The sequence below is a fragment of the Elephas maximus genome, chromosome 15 (assembly GCF_024166365.1).
Source record: "Elephas maximus indicus isolate mEleMax1 chromosome 15, mEleMax1 primary haplotype, whole genome shotgun sequence".
Taxonomy (NCBI): Eukaryota; Metazoa; Chordata; class Mammalia; order Proboscidea; family Elephantidae; genus Elephas; species Elephas maximus.
This window is the reverse complement of record NC_064833.1, coordinates 24,122,055-24,140,552: the sequence shown is the minus strand read 5'-3', so window position 1 is coordinate 24,140,552 and position 18,498 is coordinate 24,122,055. Positions and strand designations below refer to the sequence as shown.

General features: G+C 39.8%; 1 protein-coding gene across 5 annotated transcripts in view; it reads right to left on the bottom strand.

Moving 5' to 3' along the window:
• SAMD12 (sterile alpha motif domain containing 12) overlaps positions 1-18,498 on the bottom strand; it is a 418,291-nt gene that overhangs the window by 184,375 nt on the left and 215,418 nt on the right. For 3 of the 5 annotated variants that reach the window (XM_049854546.1, XM_049854545.1, XM_049854549.1), the window contains exon 4: positions 2,051-2,209. In XM_049854546.1, the coding sequence (XP_049710503.1) occupies positions 2,051-2,209 (159 nt within the window). The remainder of the gene's footprint in view (positions 1-2,050; positions 2,210-18,498) is intronic. The other 2 variants (XM_049854548.1, XM_049854547.1) reach the window with 1 other exon arrangement.

Genomic DNA, 18,498 nt, shown 5'->3' with positions numbered 1-18,498 from the left:
AGGCTGAACTTCACATTACTTTCCCAGAACACAAACATATATTTAGCTTAATAGACTTGAGTACTATCTCAGGAAAAGTCTGATATATTATGCATCTAGGGCAATGAAAGCTGTAGAAAATGATTCTGCAAAGCAAACACACTGTAGGCTGACAGCAGCAGAGAGTCGAAGGCGCACACAGCGACTTGCGGTCTCATTCTACAGATCAACACATGAAGAAAACAGAAGCTCTGAAGAAAGCTCAGACACGAAATAGACCCTGGGCGGAACTCTGGTTGTGACAGAGGCTTAGATAAATGTGTGTGTGTACAACCACAACACAGACTTACAGTAGAAAATTCAGAAACAATAGAAAAATACAAAGAAAAACAAACACACCTATAATCCCACCACCCAGAGAGAACCATTATTACCATATTGGCATATTCACCTGCAGCCTTTTTTTCTATCTACATATTAAAAATACATATTTATTACAAAATTGGGCTAATATTATAAGTAAAATTTTATACATGTTTTCTCCCTCTTCATTTAACCTCTTGAGTGCTTCCCCATGTTGTCACACATGACTTACAAATGTCATTTTCATGGCTGTATTTCACTGTAGCCCATGAACTGAAGCAGAATTATTTGGTTTTTATATATTGCTGGACCTCTACATTGTTTATATTTTTTCAGTATTATAAATAGCCCTGAGATGGACTTTCTTCTCATAAGTCTTTGAATCTGTTTACTTCTTAAAAGAAACTTAAAAGTATAGCAGTCTGTCAAGTTCAAATTTAAATCACTCAGTAAAACAGTACCTATAAATTCACCATTGAAAGTCTCTGGAGCCAAAATGCAAATAATGCCTATCAAATAAACACAACTATTTTCATACCACTCAGAGTCTATATTTATCCTTCTAGAACAGTCAGCTTTCAGGCAGTATATGACTTCCTCTAGGCAAATGGACTATTACTTGGTTAATCTAAATGCAATAACATGAAGCTTGGCTGACCCAGATTTCTGCAGTATCAGTATGCATGCAATCACAATATTCGCCAGATTGAAAAAATACCTAAGGCTCTCAAAAAAACACATATTTTATCATCCCTTAACTTCAAACGATGCACAATAAGCATTAAAATAAAATAAAGGGTTATTGCTAAAGGTGGTTGGTATCGACTAAATTTTACATAAACATACAAGTTATATATAGTGTAACTTCAGGTTTTCTTTAATTTCCAGCTTTATTCTGACACTTCCATGGTTATAAGTATCCCAGTGTTCCCATCATATTAAAGTTATTAATAATCTTTCTCAAGAAGTAGATGGTCTTGACATCCTAATCTTAAATTTCCTATAGTCTATTTGAAAAGATTATTTCATTTTCAAGAGGCTAAATAGGGTTCCTACTATCCCTATGAAAATTTTTTTGCCACTAACCAGTGAAAAGCAACATAAAACGAAACATAAGAAAACCCCACTTATACATTTAGTCATATGGAGGAGACATAGTAGAACTGCTCCATAGGATTTCCAAGGAGCGGCTGATTGATTCAAACTGCCGACCTTTTGGTTAGCAGCCAAGCTCTTAACCACTGTGCCACCAGGGCTCCAGCCATATGAACCATGGAATCATTCAAATCCCAAGACCCATTCAGAATTGATGGTCAAAGACGGCTAGGGTCAAACTGTACAGCTGTGCAGTCTGCACAAGATAAAACTCTAGGGGGCGCAATTATATCCTGATCTATGTGAAGAGCACTCTTTGGGGTTGTGCAGTTCGAAACCCGTATAGATGTGTATGGTCACACTGAAGATAACCCCGCTAATTCTCTGGAAAAAATCTTATATATTATGCCATTAGTTATTTGTGTATCCTTCTCTCTAGTTAGGTATGAGAAGTTATGGGAGGGTGGTCTTTAAAACCGTATGCATGTTGTCATTTTTTTTTCTTTTTTACACAAAGGAAATACTGTGAAGAAACATGACCACATTCACCCTAGCCCTGCTTTGTCATGACAGTGAGGGTTTCTTTCCTCCCATCCCCCTTCCATTCACTCACTAGGAAGCAGCAGGATACCTTGTGTGAGTAACTGTAGGTTTCTGACTTCTTCTCGCACCTTCAGCTGGAGCACCTGTTGTAAGATGTGCTGCCGGAGGTTCTCCTGGGCAATCCCCATCCGCTCCAGCTTTTTGTCAGTAAGTCTCAGCAGGGCTCGCCCTGAGGGGTTTCATGAAGAAAAAGGAAAAGCAAATGAGCAATGGCTGGAGAAGGATTTCCATCTTGGTTTTGGCTAATCCCTCCATAACAGAAGTTTCACCTAAACACCAGAGGGTTCTCCGTTATTCTTTTTTTAATTTTTATTGTGCTTTAAGTGAAAGTTTACAAATCATGTCAGTCTCTCATACAAAAATTTATATACACCTTGCTGTATACTCCTAGTTGCTCTCCCCCTAATGAGACAGCACACTCCTCTCCACCCTCTGTTTTCGTGTCCATTCAGCCAGCTTCTGTCCCCCTCTGCCTTCTCATCTCCCCTCCAGACATGAGCTGCCCACACAGTTTCACGTGTCTAAAAAATAGGAATGGATAATCTGGATGAAGGCCGTGTCAAAGAAAACCCCAGTTTTTTATCTAATACTGGCAACCCCTGACTGCTTCACACATTGAGATAGATAAAACAGCAAAATTTTAACCAGGATATTTGGGTCAGAGATTGCATGTTACCATGGAAACAATGCTCTTCGCAGGGGGCTGGGTTCCCAGCTGGCCCACAGGAGTCCATGTTATCGACAGCCCAGCTCCATGAAGAACTGGGTGCTCTCACTGTGGTTATACAGAAACTCCACCAACATTTAACCCAGGTTACAGTGGAGTTTTGTGAAAAGTGTATTTAAAGTTTCAGTTTTAATATATAAGGGTCCAACTCCCCTCTGCACCCCTGGCAACAGATGCAAGGTGCCATATCTAGCTGGTGGGAGCTATGCCTTAATCCCCATTACTGGTCTAGAACAGGGGTTCCAGCATGGCAAGGGTGAGAGAAGCCAAAGCATAAAGCACCATCCAAAGAGCTCAGAAACAAGGAGCCCTGGAGTGTGAGTGCCTGCAATGTGCATACCCCCTGGGTCTGGTCAGCCTCACCTGGCTTCCTTCCACCTTATTTCTTTCCCCTGGAGGTCTGCCTGCTTTCCTTCCTACCATGATTTCTATCAAATTCCCAAATTCTCCCCCACTCTGTGCTTGCCCTGAAATAAGCGTACTTCTATTTTGAGATGGCTTACTGCAAAAACTAAGGAGAACAATAGCTGTTAAAGGCCATAGTATCACCCTGTCCTCTTCCTGCCCTCTGATCCCCAGTCTTCACACCTGTACATCTTTTCCCATTTTGACTGATGAAAAATAGAATCAACTACAAGCAAAAATGCTAAGTCTTTGAGTCTATGTCACATGACAATGATGATAATAGCTGCTGTTGAGTTGACTCTGACTCATGATGACCTTACGTAAAGCAGAATGAAATGCTGCCCAGTCCTGTGTCACCTTCATAATTGCCGGCATGTTCGAGTCCATCATTGTGACCACTGTGCCAATCCATTTCACCTAAAAGGTTGTCCTCCTCCAGTGACTGATCTCTCCTGGTGAAGTGTCCAAAACATGCAAGTTGGACAATGTTCTGTCGTGATCCACAAGGTTTCCATTGCATTATTATTAGAAGTAGATCACCAGACCTTTCGTCCTAGTCTAAGTTTGGAAGTTCTGCTAAAACCTGTTCACCATGGATGATGCTATTAGTATCTGAAACACTGGTGGCATATCTTCCAGGATCACAGCAACAAGCAAGCCACCAGAGTATGACAAACCAACTGACGGGTGATGACTAAGGTGTACCTGACCCATGCCATGGTCTTTTCAACCACCTCATACACATGCAAAAGCTGGATAAGAAAAGGGAAGACAAAAGAAGGACTGATGCATTTGAACTGTGGTGTTGGTGAAGAATGCTGAATATACCATGGACTGCCAGAAGAATGAACAAATCAGTCTTGGAAGAAATACAACCAGAGTGCGCCTTAGAAGCAAGGATGGCAACACTTCGCTCACTTACTTTGGATACCTCATCAGGATAGACCAGTCTCTAGAAAAGGACATCATTGTTGGTAAAGCAGAGGGTCAGAGAAAACAAGGGGAATCCTCAATGAGATGGACTGACACTATAGCCAAAGCAATGGACTCAAACATACCAAAGACCATGAGGATGGCACAGGAGCAGGCAACTTTTCGTTCTGTTATATCTTTGGTAGCCATGAGTTGGGGCAACTCGACAGCAACTAACAACAACTTCGTTACCAGATAGGGCTTTTGAAAATTAAAGAAAAAAATATATATATACATGTATTCTCCATAGGACTTTTTACCTTCTAAAGCACTCTCTAATTTTCTTATTTATTATGTTTATATTCTATTGTTTGACTCTTCCCTCACCCACATAATGTAAGCTCCATGGGTAGGGATTCTCTGATATTTTCCAAGCACTTAGATAGAACCTGACTCAATGTAGCCATTAGATAAATATTTATTAAACAAATGGTGGATACGTGACCTAGGCAGGGGCAAATAAAAATTGTTTACTAGAATTGTTATGGTTGGCAAGAGGGAGGTTCTCTTTCTTTCTTAGATCATGTCCCAAGGGACAAAATAAAAACCTAGAGTTGCTGTCAGTGGCTGTCTTTGCTACCATACAGACAGAATTTGTTAGAGCATGAAGCCAATAGAGAAAACGGAGCTGAGAAGCAGAAAACAAGAGGGGGGAAAGGAAGGAGAGAGAGAAAGATTCGATAACATTATTTGACTTCCTGAATACAGCCTTGCCTGAAGCCAGATACCCCTGGTTTCTTAGTTATATAAGTCAATAATATTCTGGGGGGGGGGAGGGTGGAGGGGGCTAAGCTAGCTCTGCTCATGTCTTCCACTTGTACTCAAGAGAATCCTGACTTACAGACCCAAGCATACATGTAATTCTCAGCTGAGCAGCTATGCTTCTGTCCCATGATCACCATCTCAAGAAAGGCCACCATGGTGTCAATGAGTGAGAATGCTACCCATTTTCAGTAATTTGCTTTCAAAAAGCTCATCACTGGCAAATTCTGGTATTTTAATTATTATACTTTATAAATTATTTGGAATCCACCTTAAATCCATCTGTACACTTCTGAATACCTGATGCATCTGGGGAACCTCCTTACCCGATCACATTGATGTCACAAATTCTGATGCTCTGGTTGTCAGGAGGGTAACATACTGTGTTAAGAAGGCCACTGTAAGGGACAGATGGGATTAGGTGGCCCATGGTGGACTGGACGGTTTGCTGTGTTTCTAAAATGGGCAATTCCATCCCATTTTTGCTATGGTAGAACACAGGTCCAGTGTTGCTATTTCTTCTATTTTTTGGTTAAGAACAGCTGAAAATCCAGATATTTTTATGGAGGAAGAGTCCCAATTTAAATTTGGCCAAATTTTTCCAAATGATGAGAGCCAACTAAATCATGCGTACAGATCATATTTGGCTCAGAAGTTGCCACTTTGGACATCTGACTTTTCACTCTCCCTCCCCCATGTCCCTCCTACTTTCACTGGAAAGCCGGCAGCCTTGCCTTCGGGGTTTCAACTGACTTTAGGGATGAATTCCAAGTTCTGCCATTCCATTCTTGACAGCCTATTCTAAATTAACAGCCAACGGAGACAAGTGAAGTTAAGGACTAGTCTGAACTAGCCCTCCGTTTTTTATAACCTAGAGATGCATTGCAAATCCACCTTCTTAAGTAACCCCCAGCTCAATGTCTGATTTCCTAAAGGTGACTGCAAATCACCCAATACCAGAGCCAGCAAGGACTCCAAGGTCAGCCAGTCTATTGCCTCATTTCCTGGCAAGAATGCAGGCAAAACCTTCCAAGACCAATATGTCTCCTCTCACTTCCACCTGAGAGCAGAGCACATTGCCAAGCCTGGTCACTTGCTTGGTTACATTTAGAATGATTAGAAGTTAATTGAAGGTCCCTTCCCTGTGTGGCGGAAGAGAAGGGTTAATGGAAATTTGCACTGCAGTTACTGTATGTAATTTACCATACTGATGGGAACTGTACATTGATTTTTTTTTTTTTTTTTACCAGTCAAGTAAAAGACTGTTTTAGGCAATATACTTCTTTTGGCTGAATATATTCAGGTGCTGATGATGTTAATAGGAGGAAATTGGAATAGCATAAATTCCCACCTGAAATATAAATTTGGATAGAAATTATATTATAGTGCTTTTCAGAAAGAAAATGTGGCTTTGCCCTCTTTTTCAGGCCTCCGAGAAGGAGTATACAGCTCCCAAATAGTAAATTAAAGGTTAAATACTTTTAGGTTGCCAGTAGTACATACAGTTACCAAATCCCCTCCAAAAATTAATTAAAAAAAAAAAAAAACCCTAGGACGTGTTGTTTGGGGATTTTGTTTGAGTCCCTGGAAAGATTCCATAATTACTTCCCTTGTACCACAGAGCAGATTTTTCAAGCAAAGAAGTCTAGTACCAACATAACGGAGACTACAGCTGAAGATTTATGATATCATAAACCACCTTCAAGGTCTTTTCTGTTTTTGATAGGTAGAGCAAGCCTCTTGGTACATTTGCTTTTATTTGTCAGCGTCTATATGCATTGTTTTGGGATTCTCTGTTAATCGAGTGTCACCAGGCTAGCAACCCACTGTGCATCAGGCATCTCTTAAAATTAATTACTAGGAAGTATGTGAGAGGCCTACTGACAAACTTCTTCCTCCTCGATATTCTACTCATGGCCGTGACAGCCAAGTACGTAGACTGTCCATGTGCCATGAGAACAGGCACAGGGGAGGGTGATTGCTACATGTGAATTAATTTGAACCAGTGACTCATACCCAAGGTAGAGAAAAGTTAAAACAGTTTTAAAAGCTACTTCTTCTTTCCCTTCCTGATACCTAAGGATTTGTCTTTTTTCTTGAACTGTTAAATGTTTAACTTTATTAGTATTAGGGATCTATTTGTTAGAAAAAATTAATGAGTGAAAGCTGTCTCAGCTTCAGATGGATTCAGTAGATGAGATGAAAACAGTGCTGCTGCCTTTATGGGGCTTAAATATTACCTGCAGATGTAAGACCAGCAAGCATTAAACCGCTAAGAAACAATTACGTGATAAACTCTGTGACAATGACCATGGAAGAGGATGAGTATTAGGAAAGCTCTCGCAAAAAGAAAGAGGTCTTGGGTTTGGAGTTGAAAGTCCAGGGTTGGATCGACTAGTTATTAGCTACATGATCAGTGATGTCATTGTTGTTTTTCTACCAATCAGCTTCTTCATTTGCAAAATTTGGATGCTATGGCATCCGTCTCCTCCTGCTGTCCTGATTAACTACTCACCCAAGTCAGCAAAATAGAGAGTACACCATACAGGAAAGGAAACAGACCTAAAGAAGCGTCAAGGGGTTCATCCAAGACCCACTGGGGAATTGTATAGCTCACTTCAAAACTCTGATGGAGGTGGCTGAGATGATGGTGTCCTGATGGTGAAATGGGAAAACCTTTCTCAGGATGGAGGGGCAAAAGGAAAAAGAAATTCTATTGATTACAGGCCAAATTTTAAAAGTCATCAGAATGATATGCAAGTAGAGTTTAACCTTTTGGCTTAACTTTGTCTCTCTAGAAACAGAATTTCTCAATCTCAGCACTAACGGTGTTTTGGACTGGATAATTATTGCTTTCAGGGACTGTGCTGTGTATCATCAGATGGCGTTTACCTACTAGATGCTGGTAGCAGTATCCCCTCCACCACCCCGTATGAAACCAAAAATGTCTCCAAACCCAAAAAACCCAAATCTGTTGCCCTCGAAGTCAATTCCAATTCATAGTAACCCTATAGGATAGAATAGACCTGCCCCACTGGGTTTCTAAGGAGCAACTGGTAGATTCTCTGATCTTTTGGTTAGTCGTTGTAGCTCTTAACCACTGTGCTACCAGGGCTCCAAAATGTCTCCAGACATTGTCAAATGTGCCCTAGGGGTAAACCCCTGGCTGAGAACCACTTGTCTAGGAGTTTGCTTTCAATTGACTAATTCTCAAAATGCTAACTAATCCAAGAGACAGACTAATCCATGGCAATGGGTGTTTATAGGACTCAGGTGGGTGAGGCGACAAACCAACACAAACTTCCTTCTTGTAAAAGCACCTACTATGTGACCAGCCCTATCCCATCCACGATGCCACTTAATCCACAAAAGAATAATTTACTATTTTACAGATGAGGAAACTGATGCTCAGGTCTTTAAAGCAACAAAGCACACAGTATCAGAACACACATCCCAAATTGGTTCTATAATTAAAAACTCTCATGAATTTGATCTTCAAATGTCTCCAAACCCATAAGTATAGCACTTCGAAGTGGCATTTAATATAAGCAGCCTCATGAATAAGAGAGTAATGAGAGTTGACTAAAGATTCCTTGTTTGATAAACCAAAAAAAAAAAAAAAACCAAACCCACTGCCGTGGAGTCGATTCCGACTCATAGTGACCCTATAGGACAGAGTAGAAACTTCCCCGTAGAGTTTTCAAGGAGTGCCTGGTGGATTTGAACTGTCGACCTTTTGGTTAGCAGCCATAGCACTTAACCACTACGCCACCAGAGTTTCCTCCTTGTCTGATAAGTGAAAAAGATTTGAGAGATCTAAAATCTTAAACAATGACACATTGCTTCAATGCTGAGGAGACAAGGAACATGCACAGCTATGTAATGCTCCCTTCTGAACTCCAAAAAAGGAGCAAAAGTACACTGATCAAACTGCAAGTCTATAATCTGATGTCAGCATGTTGCATCACTATAAGTTAGGTTGTATAAGATAAGCAACATGAACAGGTTTTCCTGGGTCTCTTTTATGCAGGTCTCCACACATGCCCTTCCTTCCTCCTTGTTTGATGGGTTTCCAGGGTTTGCTCAGGCCCCACTTTTCAGCAAGTGGACCTTGATTTCCCCTGGAACCTGCACATTAAATAGAAGGTGGTAAATGCTATAGCAATGGTGTCTATTCCCTTACTTAGATTACACTCTCTTGAAAGCAGGGAGTGTATCTTTTCCTTTATATATTGCCAACATCTAAAATCTGGCTTAATAAACCACTAAAATAACATTTGGACAGTATCAAAATGAATTTTTCAAGAGAAAAAGTTATAAGAATGTGTCAGAGCCTAAGGGTAAGGGACTCATGTTTTCACGTACATTTGAACTGACTGGTTTTGGCATGGCCATGGTGCCAATATCTTGACTTTGCAGAAGACTTTCAGGCCTCCAACAGCTGACTAGCAGTCCAGGCTAGCGATGGTGCTAATAAATGTGGGACTTGAGACAGGGATGGAGGATGGCTTTACTCTCTTAATCCATCCTAGAGACTATGATACTGTAGCAGGAGGCAGGCGGGAGAAAAGGAATGGGAGAAAAAGGGAGTGAGCTCACGCTGATGAGTTAGATCACTCTTGAAGAGTGGCAGCACAAGGAAAAGGGAGCACTGGATAGCTGTGATAGCAGGACACGTGGCCTTCTGGTGGTTAATGACATACTCCCGCGTATCAGATACTTGGGTGTGAGTTTCGTCTCCACCACTTACATGACATGCTACCTTAAGCAACTTATATAATCTGATTGAAGTCTCAATTTTCTCATCTTATCAATGGGAACCTCTGTGTTGTGGATTGAATTGTATCTTCCCCAATAGATATGTGAAGTTTTAACCCCCGTATCTGTGAATGCAACCCTGTTTGAATATACGGTCTTTGAAGATGTTATCGGTTAATACGAACTCATACTGGAGCAGGGTGGGTCCTAATCCTGTTGACTGGTATACTTATAAAAGGGAAGAAGATACACAGAGAGAGGGAGACAGAAGAAGAAAGCCATGTGACTCTGCAGGTTTAAGCCAAGGAATGCCTGGAGCTATCAGAAGCTAGGAGGGAGGAATGGACCAGATTCTCTCTCAAAGCCTCAGAAGGAATCAATGTGATCGACACCCTGATCTTGGACTTTTGGTCTCCAGAGCTGTGGGACAATAAATTTCTATTAGAAGCCACCCAGTTTGTGGTATTTTATTACAGCAGTCCAGAAAATTAACACATTCTGTCATAGGAATATTTATGAAGATGAAATGAGATGATATATGGAAAGCACTTAGCACAGTGTCTGGCACATAATAAGTCTTCAGTAAAAGTTAGCAATGGGTAATGATGACAATCAGTCCTAAGGTTGAGGGCCAGCCAGAGGCAGGTCTACGGTCAGCTCTGTGTCCCTCTTCTCTCCACACATGAAATGTATGGCACACCAATGCCAATTTATATCTACAAATAGCAACACCAAAACCTACATAGCACAGCCCTTCAGTGGCTATAACTATTCTCAACCCTCTGCTTGACAGTTAGGGTGCTTAGCTATGCTTCTTTTTCTGTAATTGCATTTTGACAGGACGTGTATCTCAGGTATTTTAAATTCTCAAACTGAGCTCCCTAAAGGCCTCCAAGTTGAAATGAGACATTTCAAGAATTACTTGGAAAGAAAACAAGCAATGCCTACTCGAGTTTTCTCCAGCAACTACGGGTCTTTACCCAGCAATGCACTAGACTCACCATTCTGGAACCAAAACACCATACAAAGGGTTCTCCAACCACAAAAAGTTTTAAGTCATTGTTCTAGGTAACACTTTGTTCACTGTGGGTACAAATAAGCACACACTATAATGAATAATAGACTTCTTCTATAATCAATCCTAAACAATAATAATGAACACTGAGTAAGAAACCTGGAAAAAAAAAATGAGGCTCCTTGGTATAATTTTCTCTTTTGGCTTAGATTTGGCTATAAAACATTTTGGTTCCATATTAGCTCATTCATGTCTCTAGTAATAATGTGATAATTTACATTTGATCATTTACTATTTTGGAAAAAGACTTGAACTTGGAGTAGAAAACCTGAGTTTGAATTTTGGTGTCAGCACACACTAGCATGGTGAGCTTAAGAAACTTAATTAATGTCACTGAGCTGTAGTTTCCTCATCTGTAAAATGAGATCACTTAAGATCTTGGAGGCAAGGTCAATGGCAAGATCATACAAGGTCTCAGAGGCAAGGTCAAGGATCTTGTTATTTATTCTGAGAGTAACGGGCAATCAGTATAGAGTTTTGCAGAGGAGTGACATCATGCAATTTATATTTTAAAACTCTCACATTGACTACCTTTAAAAAATAGTCTCATTTGAGGGTCTAGGTGAAGATCAGAAGCAGAGAAATCAGTCAGCAACTGGAGCTTTTTGTTGAGCGCAGAGATGATGGTGGCTTCTACTAGAGAGGTGGCAGTGGTGAGGAGAAAGTAGGCAGAGGAGATATTTTGCATGTAGAATCAGAAGAACTTGATTAGATGATAATCAAACCAAACCCACTCTCACTGAGTCGATTTCAAATTATAGTGACCCTATAGGACAGAGTAGAACTGTCCCATAGGGTTTCCAAGGCTGTAAATCTTTATGGAAGCAGACTGCCACATCTTTCTCCCTCAGAGCAGCTGGTGAGTTCGAACCACTGACCTTTCAGTTAGCAGCCGAGCACTTAACCACCGCAACACCAGGGCTCCTTCGATTAGACGACAGATTAGTGTATTTGAGGCAAGAGGGGCTGTAAAGGATGATCCCTGTGTTTCTAGCTGAGGCACTAAAACAAAAGAAAGGGCAATTGCTTAAGTGCAGAAGACTGAGCAAGCAAGTTTGAGGGAAAAGGTTAAAGCTTCTGGCTCGGATATGTAACACACCTGAACTACCATCTGAACTACCTATAAGATACTAAATAGGAATATAAAGTGGCCACACAGGTGTATAGGCTGGAGCTGCAAGGATAAATCGGGTCTGGAGCTTTAACTTGGAAATTATCATCACAGAGTTGATATACAAACCCATGGGCAAGAAGATGGTGAGCATGAACAAAGATGAGGTCCCAGGACTACCCTTGCAAGAACTCTGGTGTTGAGTGGTTAGATCAGTGAGATGGGCCAACAAGGACATTGCTAAGGAGTGACTGGCGACATGGAAAGAAATCTGGAAAAACTAGGTGTCAGAAAGAGTGTAGTTCAAGAAGGAGCAAACAGCCATTCCAGCTGAATGCTGAGAAACCTGGCAAGGTTTAGTCACTAGAACCTATCTTCCAATTTAAGGTCTTTGAGACACAGAAATGTTTAGCCTACAGATTGTGTTGAACAGCGAAGAGTCTAACACATCTGGGTCACTCAATAATTGTGCTTTTCTCCTAGTCAGTTATCTTTTGTTTGCTACACCACACAAAGGTACAGGAGTTACAAGGAAATAGATCCACAAACCTTTGATATTATCACTATTATGATAAAAATTAAAAACATCCTCTTTAACAACAATTTATGGGGCAATTACAATGGGCTAGCATAACCGTGAGCAATTTATTACATATTTTTATTCTTTGGATAGTCCTCTGGACAATTTCAATTATTATCCCCATATTAAAAATGAGGAAAATAGAGCTTGAGAATTTAAATGACTATAAATTTTGAGTAGAAATTTGAGTTATTATTTTTCCAACTCCAAAGTTCACTTTCCCCACCCCTTCCACTGTCTGGTCTTTTCACACATACAAAAAAAAAAAACCCAAACTCATTGTCGTTGAGTCAATTCTGACTCATAGCAACCCTATAGAGCAAAGGAGATCTGCACCATAGGGTTTTCCAAGGATTGCCTGGTGTATTTGAACTGCTGGCCACTTCAGTAGCTGCCACAGCTCTTAACCACTACGCCATACAAAGCGAGCCCTTAAAAAGAGCCTTTTCATTTCTAGCCTCCATTATATTGCCTTGTGCACAGTGGATCATGATTATGGATCATCAAAAAATGGTTGATGGAGGAGTGGGAGAGAGAAGAAAAAGGAAGGGAGAAAGACAAAAGTAGAGACCAGATCGTTGTTGCTGCTGCTGCTGAGTCAGTTCCGACTGACGGCAACCCCATGTATACAGAGAACTCTTCCACGGAGTTTTCAAGGCTGTGATCTTTTGAAAGCAGATTGCTAGGCCTGTCTTCTATATCACCTCTGGGTGGGTTTGAGCCATGAACTTTTCAGCTAGTAGTCAGCGTTTAACTGTTTGGACCATCATAACTTAGGCCAAATAAAATAACATTTTCCAGCAATAATTGGCTCTAATTGTTGGTAGTGGACTTCATGCTGTGCCACACATATCTCTGTCAAGGACTAAAGGACTTATTACCCAAGCTGCTGCCAGTGTTGCCTGCTAACATCTCTGAGCTGTCAGCCATTTTGGAAATTGCCCCGGGCTGAAAAGAGCCATCTTGCCCAAGGTCATGCCTCCTTCTTGAAGATAACCTGCATCCAATAACTGATGGGTGGGGAAGGGGTTGTTGTTGTTGTTAGTTACCTAGAGTTGAATCCATCTCACAGTGACCCCATGTGTGCAGAGTAGAACTGCTTCATAGAGTTTTCAAGGCTGTGACAAATCACCAGACCTGTCTTCTGAGATGCCTCTGCATGGGTTCAAATTACCAACCTTTAGGCTAGTAGTCAAGCACTTAACTGTGCTACCCAGGTGTACAGGTTCAGCCCTCCGTACTCCCTTACCCCCACTTAGGTCAACTAACTCTAAAGGGCAATCCCAGCTCCAGAGAGGGTGGGGGTTGACCAAGATCTTATGACTGAATTACAGTCCAACTTCTCTCTCTCTCCAATCCTACTTCTTTCATTTTTCCTTCAGGTGTTGAACTCAAGGATAACTCTTTATAAATTTCCAACACACAGATCTTCTCTCAGTTGGCTGCCTAGGGAACCCAAACTCTAGCAGGGTATCACTGGGCAAAGGGGGTAACCAACTGATTTCTCTGACACAAACATTACATGTTGCCTGTGGTGATTTTAAAACAGTGCAGGTGGCTTCACTGTACCATTCAGCACGCTTCTAGGTCACCTACCTCTCTATCCAGCAGGTGTGTGTGCAGGGAATGGAAATGAATTTTAATAGTGGCCTCTGTAATACATAATTAGTAAGATAAATCTGCTGATAAAAATTCTATATGTATATCACCTATTGATTTTGTAAGTGTGCCTCATTTTATATAAATACTATGAGCACTATGTAATCAGAGTACACTATGTACTTGAGTGCCATGCAAATCATAAATACACATGTATATATATATACTCATACATTATTTTCACACACACATAAATATCTCTATATAATCTATCTTATTGAGGGCTTGTTATATGCCAGGCTCTGTTAAGTGCTTGACATGCATTATCTCATCGGATTCTCATGACTACCTCATGAGGTAAAAAAATGTAGGCACACTGAATTCTCTCATTTTTCAGATGAGAAAAACTAAAGCTCAGGGGGAGTTAGGGGTCCTGACAAAGACTTCTCAGGTAGAAGAGTTCATGCATTGAGTCCAATTTCGGTCCATCAGACTTCAAAGCTTGTGCTTTTAATCACTACCCCATACTGAACATGATTTTGAGCAAATTCCTCACAAAAAAAATCTGCAAATTTTAACAAGAGGGTGACATAAAGTTAGACTCACTGAGCCCTAATCTTGTAAATTTATGTTTTCAAATAGTGGGTTTCCTTAAAACAGGAGGCACCTGAATACATAAATATGTCGAAGCTCCAGACAACAAAGCCACAGGGAAATGCAGCGTTGTCCTTTGCCCTCTGCAGGAGCTACATCTTCTCAACAACTGAAGAAGTGAGCTTGGTTTTAAAATCGCAATGTTTCCCTTTGTATGCAGAGTAATGGAGCATAACAGAATACATGCCTTCAGCTATAAAAACCTGTAAATCAACACACACTCCACCATGTCGTGACTGTGAGAATATATACCATTACAAGCCAGGACACGGCCGCTGTCAAGGGAAGGGCTGATTCCAATGAATACTGAGCCGCCACTAAAAACAGAACCAAATTTGAAAACACCCTGTAACTGATAAATGTATTGCAGCCATATAACGGCTTGAGTTCAATGAAAACTATGTTCATTAAATGAATTCTTCTGTGTAAAGGTGTCAAATGTTACAAGTTCACAATCTGGTGAAGAATAGCCTCAATATGTGCCTAAACTGAAAAATCAGATGATACCATCCTTATAAATGACTTGATGGAATTATTAGGTCTAAATTATAAGTCTCTATTTGAACATCAAATTTCTATTGGTTTGTATTGCGTTTTCCAGTGCTACGTCACCCCATTCTGGACCATTTGGGCTATTTTGGCGCCTCATGTCTAGCAAAAAAGACATTAAGTGTTTGAGGTGAATATTTCTAGAGCTCTCCCTTAATCATAGAATGCTAAAAAAAAAAACAAAAAAAAACAACAAAAAAAAAACTGGCCACAGATGAAAATTTGAATTTATAACATTTCTTTCAAGATTTCCTCTGATAGTAAAGTAATAGTCTTTCTGGTTTCTTTTTGCCTCAGGTCCTGTGTATTTTCTGAACTGGATTATTACAACTCTGGGCTTGCTGTGACTAATCAAAACATTCAAACCTTATGAGGACATGTGAGACAGACCTATTACAATTCACTTTTTAAATGAGCTAAATCATGAGATTCATTGCTGTGATTATACACACACATGTACACAAAGCTTAGGAGGATATTGGGACTGCTTGAATAGTTACTAAATGCGCTTCTACATTTAACCTTGAGATTGTATTTTCGGGAAGTCTTTTCATCACTTACAAACGTATCCACATGATTTTTTAATCCAACTTTTAAGATGAAAGTGAGCCTTTCTTGAGCATGATTTACATTTCCTTTATTTGCTCCTTATAAACTATATTTTAAGCTCAATATTCTGATTTATGAAGCTCCATTTCCTTGTCTTTCTATATGAAAAAAGCATGTTTCCAGAATTAGATTCTAAATCTACTGCATTTAATTATGAGATCTTGGGAAACACAGGGAAGTTAGACGAGAAGAACATCTTATGGCTACAAAAAGTAATAATTCGGAATTACAAAATCATTGAAATTAGAGATGGAAAAGGCTTATTAGGTCATCTATCAAAGCAAGTACATGCATTTGACACCCAGATTTAATATGCCAGGGCTGTTGGGTCACCCGAGGTGCCTCCAATCTTTTGATAAAGCGGAGTAACGGAAAAAGAACATTTAAGGAGCGGAGTCCTTAATCAAAGGCAAGTCCTCATAGATCAAAATATCAGAGAGAAATATGTAAGATGGAGTGGAGAGGCAAATGGAGAAATAATATGTGAACATCAAGGAGATAGGACTTTATTTGAAAGCTTTCTAGATATAGATGCAAGTTATATGTGATAATGACATTGACAAAGTATTCAAGGATTGGGGTTTATAAGGGAATTGTTACAGAAAAGTCAGAAGGGTCAAAGGATGAAGGATGTTATTGTGTGTGTAAAACCCCAGCCTTTCATCTAAGGAATGTAACTTAATCCTTAGAAATCTCCTGTCCTGTTTTCCCTCTAGTAAAGAGCAATGGACAGAAGTAAACATTCTTTTGAGAACGTGTGTGGCAGAAGAGATGGAGGAGGTATGGGGTTCTGGTCAGATGAAGTTGAATCATGAAGGAGCAGATGCTAGCGTTTGCCAGGATAATCAGAGCAGAAGGATCCCAGGACGTTAAGCATCTTCAGATTTCACCATATGACCTCTGATAACACAAAGCTTTTTGTAAGGCAGGTCTTATTAGACTTCTCTTTTTAAAGAAAATCTGACATTAGTAACTAGTTGCTACACGTAGCTTAAGACAGAGAAACTTGCCAGAATACATAGTGAAATGGGGTAAGAAGAACTTGCTGGTGAGCAATCTCTAAAATTTATCAAAATCCTTGTCAAAAGGTCACCCACACACCCTGTACTGTGAATTGGGTACAAAGCTTCTCTCGTCATTTATCACATCTTTCCACATAAACACTGAGGCTAGCATCTGCCTGTGTATGGAATGCTGCATCGTCATGCCAGCTTGCCAGTTCCTTTAGTACAACTCTAAGAATTGAGAGTATCTGATAATTTCAAGCAGATCGCTGTTAAACTGGACTAAGGAAAACAAAGGTAAAAAGATAAAATGTGCTGTAAACTGTTGAGTGACTTGGGCTATAATTCTCAGAGAAAATGGGGAATAAAGTCTGCTATATTTTTATAAATGTTATATATACTCTTTAAGTGTGTATGTACGTGTGTTGTGATTTTTTTTTTTTTTTTAATTGGGGAGGCAGTATGTAGAATGGTTAGTGTTCCTGGCTGGCACAAATGACGAAGCGCTAGACTACTAACTGAAAGGTTGGTGGTATGAACTCGCCCAAAGGCTCCTCAAAAAAAAAAAAAGCCTGCCTATCTGCTTCTGAAAGGTCACAGTCTTGAAAACCCCTCAGAATGCAGTTGTACTCTGCATACATGGGTCATCACAAGTCAAAACTGACTCCATGGCAACAGGTTATAGAATGGTGAAGAGTCAGATTTTATGAGTTTAAACTGTGGCTATTCCACTTATTAGCTCAGTAAATTTGAACAATATTTTAAACCCCTTTAGCCTCAGTTTCAACATTTGTTAGAAAAAAAAAAAGGATAATAATAGTATTTATTTAACAAGATTCTCATCAGGGTGAAGATTAAACAAGATGATCTCTACATAAACAGTATCTGCCACATAGAAAGGGCTTAGTTAAAGTTACTATTATTAAATTAAAAAAAAAAAAAGCTAGTTTTTTAAAATCATTTGTGAATATTTAGAGAAAATGGCCTTAAAGAGTCAATTTCAAAGGCTGGGATTTGACAGGTCTGTCAAGACATAATATAATAAAGTGCACCATGAGAAATAAATCAGATGGAGGGTAGGTTCCAGGGAGACAGAAAAACAGCAGTGTCAGTCTCTTACAAAAAAGGATCTTTAACTTAAATTTAGAAGGCCACGGGATTCTTGTCAAAAAGAAGAAGAAAAAAAATGTTACCATGCTTTGGGAATAAAGATGAGAAATACATTGTCTTTGGTTTTCAGTAGTTTCAATATGATATCCCTTTGTATGATTTGTTGTTGTTCATAATTTATCCTGGTTTTTGTTCTGTGAGCTTCTTCAATCTGTGCTTTGGTATCTGCACTAATTTTAGACAATTCTCAGCCATGATTTCTTCAAATATTTCTTTGGTCTTGGTCCCTCTTTCTTCTCCTTCCGGGATTCCAATTACCCGCATGATAGACTATTTGATATCCAAGGTGGCTGAGATTTCTTCAAGCAGTCCATTTCAGAGTGCCTCAATTGTTAGTCTGAAAATACAATTATCATGAATTTAATCCAATGTTTCTTAGTTGCCATTTGAGGTTTCTGCCATTCCAAAAATTTACATGCTGTTGTTGTTGTCAGGTGTCACTGAGTCAGTTCTGACTCATAGTGACTCTACGTACAACAGAAA